Source organism: Prosopis cineraria, unplaced genomic scaffold (genome assembly GCF_029017545.1).
Source record: "Prosopis cineraria cultivar Desert tree isolate PC_DT_omini unplaced genomic scaffold, ASM2901754v1 PC2, whole genome shotgun sequence".
In the NCBI taxonomy this organism is placed as follows: domain Eukaryota; kingdom Viridiplantae; phylum Streptophyta; class Magnoliopsida; order Fabales; family Fabaceae; genus Prosopis; species Prosopis cineraria.
In genome coordinates this window covers 797,527-807,373 of record NW_026555333.1, presented here as the reverse complement: position 1 = coordinate 807,373, position 9,847 = coordinate 797,527, and the positions used below count along the sequence as shown (strand labels likewise).

The 9,847-nt window shown below is 35.9% G+C and overlaps 1 protein-coding gene across 7 annotated transcripts; it reads left to right on the top strand.

The window, feature by feature from the left end:
- Positions 1-335: 335 nt before the first annotated feature.
- Positions 336-8,271, top strand: LOC129302925 (protein PSK SIMULATOR 2). Of its 7 annotated transcripts, none has more exons than XM_054941843.1 (13): positions 336-423; positions 824-1,100; positions 1,668-1,981; positions 2,103-2,195; positions 2,281-2,371; positions 2,652-2,745; positions 3,053-3,150; positions 3,370-3,439; positions 6,817-6,920; positions 7,012-7,125; positions 7,233-7,309; positions 7,450-7,494; positions 7,578-8,271. In XM_054941843.1, exons 2-13 carry the CDS (start codon positions 858-860, stop codon positions 8,065-8,067), a joined length of 1,833 nt encoding a protein of 610 aa, XP_054797818.1. In that variant the 5' UTR covers positions 336-423; positions 824-857; the 3' UTR covers positions 8,068-8,271. The 7 variants fall into 7 exon arrangements, with proteins under 7 accessions (XP_054797818.1, XP_054797815.1, XP_054797814.1 ...); XM_054941840.1 differs by having other exon boundaries at positions 340-550; positions 750-1,100; positions 7,036-7,125; positions 7,248-7,309; XM_054941839.1 differs by having other exon boundaries at positions 342-550; positions 750-1,100; positions 7,036-7,125.
- The last annotated feature ends 1,576 nt before the right edge of the window (positions 8,272-9,847 follow it).

Sequence of the window (9,847 nt, the reverse complement as noted above, 5' to 3'; positions counted from 1 at the left end):
CTCTAGAATGCGATCACTCTGTTATATTTTGAATCTCAACTAATTTTTATGGTATAATTAACGTTTAAGACAAAGGGGAAAAAAAAATAAAAAGGAACCGAGAGTGGGGGAAACGTGGTAAATGAGTAAAAATTGGGGAGAGAAAATCGAAAGCAAAAGTAGGCGGGACTCGGTTTTCTGATGCGCTTTCACGTTTTTCTCTTTCAGACGCAGCCCATGATGGAGAAGGAAGCCAAGAGTCGTCGGCTGGCACTCTCTTTCATTCGAGTCAACCCACGAAATTTCCTCTCCTTTCCATTTGCGCGTTCTTTTTAAAACCCCCCCCCCCCTTTCATTTCTTTTTGTTTTTATTAATTGCCCACAAATGCATTCTCATGAACGTCATCAATTCATTCACCCATCCTTCAGTCAAATCTGAAAATCGTACTATTCGCCCTTTTTTATTTTAGTTGGTCAAATCTTATGTCCCTGTTCTCTCTTACTCATCATCTTTCTTTTCTTTTCTTCTACTCTGCCTTTGGTATTGGACCTGGATACTCTCCGTAATTAGGTATGTTCTCAACCTTCTTGGACACTGTTGCGATCACTGAATTCTTCAATCCTCTTAGATAGTGTTTTCTTTGGCGGCTTATCATGATTCTCTGGGGAAGAAAAGGGAGGAGTGTTAGATGCCGTTATTTGAACCCAGCTCAATTGCATTTAGATTCAGTTAATTAATTTCTAATATTATTTCATTTTTGCTTGGCTAGTTTCCTGGAGCCATAGCTGCCGCTATGAAATTTCCATCCTTGTGTCAATTAGTATATATGCTGAATTTGTGCAGGCATTGGATTTTTCATTGGCTCGGCCGGAGAATAATGGGAGCCGTTTGCTCGGCCGGGACGGTTGAGAGAAACGAAGAATTTGGAATGAAAAATTTGGGGTTTTCCGGAAAGCTAAAGAAGGAAAAGAGTTTTACTAACCGAGAAGGGGATTCCTCTCCGGCTTCCTGCAAAAAAGATCATCGAAAAAAGCAAAAGAAGAGAGATTCTGATGAGCTATATTTGTCGTTTTCCAGGGAACTGAAGTCATCGACTCCAACTCGAACAGCGGCATGGAAGGTGCGTTTCACTTAGTGGTCATCATGAGCGGTCTATGATGTAAAGTTACGAAATGCTTATCATCATGGCTAGCCAATGTTTTCTGGAACTTAGAAAAAGCTAATAATTCTTCACTATGTAACTGGCTTAATTTGGATTATTGCGGTTAGAAAATTTATGCAATTAATTTTTTTTAAAGTCTAGTTTATTAATTTATTTCACTTAGTGGGATGTAATTTTATGCAATACAAAACATGCTTCCATCCAGCAAATATATGATTGAATTTGGGAGCTGATTGAATACCCCGGTAATAATTCATTTATATCTATGTTTTGGTGGGTCATGTATGTCCATGTTACTCTTACCCTATTCAAGCAATAGTCTGCCTATACCTCAGATTTGAGAAGTGGTGGCTAACTGAATTTGTTAAACTACGGAGAGAGATAGGTTGTTTGTTTGCTTTTTTTTTTTTTTTTTTTTTTAAGAAATAGGTTCCTGTGGTGGCCTTTCAGATCATTTAAACGAACTCCATCCTTCATATATCAGTGTTTTCTTTTCTTGATGAATGGAACTTCTTCATTTTATAGGTCACCCAGAGAGGCTCCTTCTTGGGAAAAGCTGGCGAGAGGGCAGTAGAAGTTCTTGACTCACTTGGAAGTAGCATGCCAAAATTGAATACCAGTACTGGGTTTTCCTCTAGCATTCCTTCTAGAGGGAATAAAATATCTATATTGGCGTTTGAAGTAGCTAATACAATAACCAAAGGAGCACTTTTATTTCAATCACTTTCAGAAGAGAACATTCAGATCCTTAAAAAAGAGATTTTACAATCTGAAGGGTTGCAACACCTAGTTTCCACTGATATGAAGGAGTTATTAAGTCTTGCTGAAGCTGACAAAAGGTTATTGCTTGTCCGGAGAATACATTTTTACCCCTAGGAGCTTAAATTGCTTATATGCCTTGTATGAAATTTTGTTTCCCTTTCATGTTGTATTTCTCTGATTTTTTGGGGCAATTCACAGGGAAGAATTTAATGTCTTCTCACGGGAAGTAGCTAGATTTGGGGATGCATGTAAGGATCCCCAATGGCACAACCTCGATCGATATTTCTCAAGGTGAGATTACTTTTATGTGACGACTTATGACAATTATTTGCTGACTCACTTTGATTTAACTCTTAAATGACTTCAAATATATCAGATTGGATTTGGAAGCCTTCAGTGGCAAACAACCTAGGGCAGATGCAGAAAAGACAATGCAGGAGTTGACCACTCTAGCACAGCATACCGCTGTAAGCTCATTTTAGTTTTAAATAAAGCCTCGCATTACCTTTTATCTGCTTGGAGAGCTGATGATTGAGCATAGCCAGTTTTGTAATTTTGGTTTTCCTACATGTATGCTGTGCAATGTTGTTTTCTCTGATCTTTTGAGATGATACATCTGCTATTAAAAAGATACAGCTGTAATTATGTTTCTTGAAGTGCTTGACCATCTGATTTGATGCTTGTATGTTTTTGCTAATCAACTAGTAGTTCCTATGTGAAAGAACTAACTCCCTCCATTCTCAATAGGAATTATACCATGAATTAAATGCTTTTGACCGGTTTGAACAAGATTATCGACAGAAGATTAAGGAAATGGAGTCCTTAAATCTTCCCCTGAAAGGTCAGAAACAACAATATTGTTTTCTCAATTCATTCCCTTGAGTTTCTATATCTTTGCCGTTGATGATTTTAGACTTGATCATGCTTTAGGATTATGACTCTCCTTTATGTTAAACAATAAGGTGACATAAATTTTATACCGTAACCACACTATCTTGAAATCAAGAAATGGTTTCAAATGATTACTGCTGATTTTTAATCTTAAAAAATATGCGATCTCCGGGGCACCCAAAAATTGTAATGTTTTGCAGGGTAGAGTAATTCAGATAATCACTGCTGATTGAGGATCAACTTCTATGTAATTGCAGGGGAGAGTATCACAATTTTTCAGAGTGAGCTCAAGCATCAAAAAAAGATTGTAAGGAGCTTGAAAAACAAGTCTTTTTGGTCTCGAAATTTGGAGGAGGTATATTTTAATCCACATATAAATTTAGGAAATCTGTAGGAAATACTATTTCATAGTTTTTTTTTTTTCCATTTTTCCTGGCTAAAGTAATTCCTGGTATTTCCCTGCCTAAATGATATTTTTGTTGATATTTCATATCTGTTTTAGAAGTGAAATTTTTATTGGTTTTTTCACTTTAGCAAGCCTATTGTCTTATTCTATTGGATTTTCTTTTTTCAGATAGTTGAAAAGCTCGTTGATATTGTGATCTATATGCATCAAGCAATTTCTGAGTTACTTGGAAATTATGGTATGAGAGCACATCTCATATGTATGACAATTCATTGGCAACATTTCCCATTTTCCTGTATGGAAGGGTCTAGTTAGATTAGACTCTGCAGTTTGAACCTGCTTTATTAATTGATCGCCTCCTCTTGCTATGGCAAGATTCTCCATAAAGAGAATTCACATATATTTGATCGTATAAATGCTTTTCATGTTATTTAGAATAAAACAACATTTTCCTGTGTGAGCTTGCATGAAATGAGAGACACCATGTGTGCATTTACTGGAGGAAACTCCTGGGTAAATAAATGATAGGATCCAAGATAGGTAGAAGGAAATAAGGAAGAAGGGCCTATTTGGCAACATGTTCTATGAACAGTTTTCTGTTCTTTAGAACAAAACAACAACAACAATAAGCCTTTATCTCACTAGGTGGGGTCGGCTACATGGATTGCAAGACGCCATTGTGCTCTATCATTTATCAAGCTTTTAGGAATATTATTAATTAAGAGATCGCGTTCAACAACTTCCAAGAGTGTTCTCTTAGGCCTTCCTCTACCTCTCTTAATCAGACTCAAAGTTATATGTTCCACTCTTCTCATTGGTGCCTCCCTTGGTCTTCTTTGTACATGCCCAAACTATCTCAACCGATTTTCTACGATTTTTTCCTCAATAGGTGCCACCCTCACTTTTTCGCGTACGTGTTCATTTCGAATTTTATCTTTACATGTATGTCCGCACATCCATCGTAACATTCTCATCTCTGCTACTCCAACTTTATGCTCTTGCTGTCCCGTTAGAGCCCAACATTCACTACTATATAACATTACCGGTCTGATAGCAGTGCGATAAAACTTTCCTTTAAGTTTATTAGGCACCTTACGGTCGCAAATAACTCTTTTAGCTTTTCTCCAATTAAACCACCCAACTTGAATTCTATATGAAATATCTCCACTGATTTCGCCATCATTTTGAATAGTGGTTTCCAAATATCTAAACTTTTCCACTTGAGGTATAATTTGATCTCCCAATTTCACTTCCAAATTATTGTCGAATATTCCTTTACCAAATTTACAATATAAATATTCCGTCTTACTTTTACTCAGACGAAAACCTTTCGACTCCAATGTCCTCCTTCATAACTCAAGTTTGCAATTAACCTCTTCTCTTGTCTCTGCTATAAGAACTATATCATCCGCGAAGAGCATACATTTCGGGATTTCCTCTTGAATATGTTCCGTCAAAACATTTAAAATCAAGTTGAACAAATAAGGACTCAGAGATGATCCCTGATGTAGTCAATCTTTATAGAAAAATCCTTTGTTTGACCACTAGGCGTTCTTATACTAGTTTTTACCCCCTCATACATATCTTGTATGGCTTTAATATAAGCAATCCGTACTCCTTTTTTTTCCAACGCTTTTCAAAACATTTCTTGGTATACGGTCATAAGCTTTTTCCAAATCAATAAAAACCATGTGTAGATCTTTATCTTTACAACGATACTTTTCCATTAATCCCCTTAGTAGATAAATCGCCTCTGTAGTTGATCTACCTGGCATAAAACTAAATTGATTCTCAGAAATACTTGTCTCCAATCTCAACCTGTGCTCAATTACTTTCTCCCATAATTTCATTGTGTGGCTCATGAGTTTAATCCCTCTATAGTTAGTACAATTCTGAATATCTCCTTTATTTTTATAAATAGGAATTAATTTACTTCTCCTCCACTCATCAGGCATTTTCTTGGACCGTAAAATCACATTAAATAACTTAGTTAACCATCTCACCCCTTCTTTACCTAAACATTTCCACGCTTCGATAGATATACAATCAGGTCCATTGGCTCTACCATTTGCCATTTTCTTAAGAGCTTCCTTTACCTCCTTATCACGTATTATTCGATAAAATGACAAATTTTGTTCTCCTTCACCAGTTACTAAATCCTCCAAGTTACTAGATGAATCCTCTCCATCATTGAAAAGTTTAGAAAAGTAAGTCTCCCATCTATTTTTAATTTCATCATCTGTAACTAAAATTCTTCCCTCTTCATCCTTAATACACCTTACCTGTTCTAGATCTCTTGATTTTCTTTCCCTACTCTTGGCAATCTTATAAATATTTTGCTCTCCTTCCTTCGTCTCAAGGTTCTTATAAAATTCTTCAAAAGCTTTAGAACGAGCTTCACCCACAGCTCTCTTAGTTTCTTCTTAGCCATACGTACCTCTGCCAATTTGTTCTTTAGAACAAAAGAACAAAAAAATCTGTTTGGTAACGTATTTTTAAAAAGTGTTTTAGAGAACAAAAAAACAAAATATTGCTCTGAATAATAGAAAAATGGAAACAAATTTCAGGTGTTTTGGGATTATTGTTCTGGAGAATAAGGAAGAGTGAGAAAAGCACCTATTTTTATTATTTTTCTGTTCTCAAAACATGTTTTATGAAATACCAGTTTTGAGAATAATAAAATAAAAACATTTTCAAATAACCCCTAAATATTTATCAAAATATGAAATCAGAATCTAACTTCATAAATTAATAAAGATAAAGGGAAATCTTTAATAGAAGATGAGCAAGAATCTTAAACTCATACAATTAATAAAGCCAAAGTGGAATCTCCATAACAAAATGATTTTATTTCTAGATGATTTCTACATGTTGTGCCTCAATATTTATACAAAAAAAAAAAGAACTAATAATTCCTAGAAAATACTCTACTAATCCATAACTCAGATAATAGGGAATAACTACTTGAAAAATAGATAAAATGACTAACTAAATATAGAACTACCCACTACCAAAGTTTAAGGACCACCCAACAAAAAATAAAATAACCTAAATAATAAATAGAAAATAGAAAATATCTAAAATAACGTAAAATAATATTTATTTCTAATATATCTTTAACTCCCCAAATCATCCACTATCCCACACTACTCTGTATTCTATCAAAAAACTTGCTACTTCCTATTTCTGCAAAATTTCTTTCTAGAGGCTCCCAATGAAAAGTCTTTATGACCCCTCATTTTTTGACAAAATCAATGTTAAACTGTGTAATGCTCATTGCTAAATGTCTTCTGTGGTTCTATTTTAGGGATCATCTGCTGTAATGTTGTGACTTGGGACTATTTGCCCTCTAAAGCAATTGTGGCATTTGTTTTATCACTCTGATCAATAATATTTGAGGGATCAATCATACAACTAACTGAAATCCTACATAAATAAGCCAGTCTCTGTTCCTGTCTGTTCAAACTTGTTTGAAAATTCTGTTTCGATCAATCCAGTAACTACAATGTACATCTCGTTAGAAGATCAAGAGAACATCTAGAGATTATTCTTCTGAAAATTTTTCCATCTTATTATCACTCTTAAATTTTCTATGAAAATGTGAATTTATGGCAGGTACATCTGTTGCTGCTGTCAATAACGGTAAGGGTCCTCAAAGACTTGGTGATGCTGGTCTTGCACTGCACTATGCTAATATTACCAGTCAGATAAATGTGATTGTAAGTTTTGGGTGGGGAAAATATGTAATTTTACTGTGTAGTATGATGCTAATATGGTACAAACCTTGATAAAAAAGTTGATTTCTATTAGGCATCTCGCCCAACTTTTGTTCAGCCTAATACGAGGGACACATTATATCACGCGTTACCCAATAATATCAAGGCTTCTCTTCCATCCCGGTTGCAAATTATTGATTCCAAGGAGGTATGTCCTTTCTACGTTTGATTAATTTGTTTCTTTTGTCTTACGTGCTTAATATTATATTTCCCCCCTTTCCTGGTTGGAATATGCTAAATGCCTATTATCTGTAGATCCCCATTGCTCAGGTCAAAGCTGAAATTGACAAAACTCTTCAATGGCTTGTTCCACTAGCTACAAATACAATCAAGTAAGACATGGAGGATTTTTGTTTGAAAAGTCCACTTTTTTATTTTATACTTTGGTGTACTACACTTGCTTTAATTTATTTGGTGAGAAAAAATTGAATGTCTTGGCATATGATATTTTCTTGTATTGCTATTGGTTCAGAGCACATCAAGGTTTTGGATGGGTTGGTGAATGGGCAAATAAAAGGTTGGTCATGAGTCCTTGACCCAGGCGTGTAAGATTGTTTGAACAACGTTTGGGAATTGAGATTATTGTGTTATTGTGTGCAGTAATGAGTTTGGAGATGATCCAGTCAGAGAAAGTAATGTAATCCGCCTCCAGACTCTTCACTATGCGGATAAACAGATGATGGATGTCCACCTTCTTGAATTATTAACTCTGCTGCACCAGTTGATGAGTATTGGAAGATACAGACAGGATGCCATGAAGCCAATGGCCAATCGATCTCCTCTGAAGGGGCTTGATTTCCAGTCGAAAATACAGCATTGGATATCTATAGACGGTAGTAGGAAAACGATGGGAATGAAACTATCTCAAGAGGATAGGAGTTTGTTAGAGGAGGTGATGGCGAGGAAGAGGACTCCAGGAGTCAGCAGAAGCGAGGATTTAGCGTTGGCCAGCAAAAAAGAAGGTTTAGGCAGAGGTTGGCGGTCCAGCAGGAGCGTTGGAAGTTCGCCCAATAATGACTCGGATACCAGACTGCGCTGGGACCTCCAGAGCTCTACCTGTTTGGATATTTTGGATGGCTTGACATTTTGAAAGCTTTCCTCTTCCAACTCTTTTCTAGTCCTCTTTCTTCTAGCCTTCAACGAAATTCTTTCTATAGCTAATATTGATTATTCCTGTACATATCTATATAGGCATAGGCATAGGCATATCTATCAATGCCCACAAATTTTTTTTCTCTCCAGAGAATAGTTGAATTGGGGATACTAAAATTATACATACCTATTTTTCTTTTTATGATTTATGTATTCCTTTAAATATGCTAGTTTTCTCAATATAATATGAAAAAGGAACTGGATTGGTTGAAATTAAAATTCCAGTGGGAGGTTGGAACATTTGAAAAGATGGTCCAAGGCCGCCCTCGCGGGGCTTTCCGTTTTCAAAGACTGGCTGCTGTCCTTGGAATTTAATTTGCTTGCCTTTACAAATTCCTGGTTTAATTACAACATAATATTGTCTTGACACATTTTCTACCGAGCCGCTGCGAGGACAGGAGCTGCTCCCCACTTTCGCCAAGCTTCCAAATGCCCAATCACGTCATTTCCATTTCCTTATCTTTTTTATGGTTATCGGGGATCCCGGAAGTTGTGTTCAGGGCTGAGCTTGCTTATGCGTCTGATACCGATTGATTGCTTATCAGTTAAATCCAGATGCATGACCCAAATCAGCTAGCACAGCGGGATGGATGGCCAGACAATATTCGCAGGACAGGTTTTAATTTCATAGGGCACGGGAGAATGAGCGGATTCTCTCTTGTACGGTTCTGTTCTTTCTTTTCCCCGTTGCTGTCGACTCTCTTGCCTTCCTTGAGAGGATTCTGTTTGCTTGCATTTCAGACTTGTAATAGATTCCTGCCAGTAAATTGTTGGTATCTTCTTTGTTTTCGCTTTGTGAGTAATTATTATTACGATGTTTTGTTTAAGGTAAATGCAGAGAATCAGATCTGAATTGTTTTGTGCAGGGCAAACCGTGGTGGTCAAATTCCTTGAAAGTGATTTTTGTTCTGCGCTGGGTAAATTGGAGGCACCTCGTGATGCATAGTTGTTTGATAGATCCAATGGGTGACTTAAATTTCAAAAATTGCATTCGATCATCCTAGAATTCGTGGGTGTTTATGTGCCAAATATCGCGACAAAGTGTTGAGTTTAGTTAGATGAATAAATTCAGGAAAATGATGATTGATGGAATACTGCCAAAATATTAGTAAAACGGGGCAGTTCTGAACTGCATGTTGTGACACTGCGTTGGTCTGGGTTGTCCAGCATAGTGCTTTTCTTCCCGAAGTTGGGGTATCCTATAAAACAAGTTTGGGGTATGAAAGGATATATTTTAATACTATAAAGAGGCAAAGGGCACTCTAATATGATTGAAATCCCGTGATAAACTTAGGCCAATTCTTTTGCAGAGCTGGTTCATCCTATGAACTCTGATATTATGGAAATCCAGTGATAAACTTGGGCCGATTCTTGTGCAGAGCTAGTTCATCCTGTGTGTCTTCACAGTCATATTCCCTTTGTTTATATATGTAAAAAAAAAAAATGTATCATACAGTTTAAAAAAATCAATTAACAATAATAATTATCTTTAAAAATAATTTTTGTACTAAAATATCCTTAAATTTAATCAAAATAAGATTGCATTAATTGTTTCTCATAAATGAAAATTATAAGTTGATGAAAGATAACTGAATAAAATTATAATAAATGTGTATTGAAATATATGATTTTATTTATAAATTAGAACAAAACAAGTGATAGTTTCTCTTCATAGAAACAGACGGAGTAATTCGTAAGAGGTTCGCATGGGGGGAGGT

Coding starts and splice junctions, on each gene's coding strand:
- LOC129302925 (XM_054941837.1), top strand. CDS start 774: ATGAAATTTCCATCCTTGTGTCAATTAGTATATATGCTGAATTTGTGC. Junction 2,196..2,280: donor CTCGATCGATATTTCTCAAG/GTGAGATTACTT, acceptor CAAATATATCAG/ATTGGATTTGGAAGCCTTCA. Junction 6,921..7,011: donor CCAGTCAGATAAATGTGATT/GTAAGTTTTGGG, acceptor GATTTCTATTAG/GCATCTCGCCCAACTTTTGT.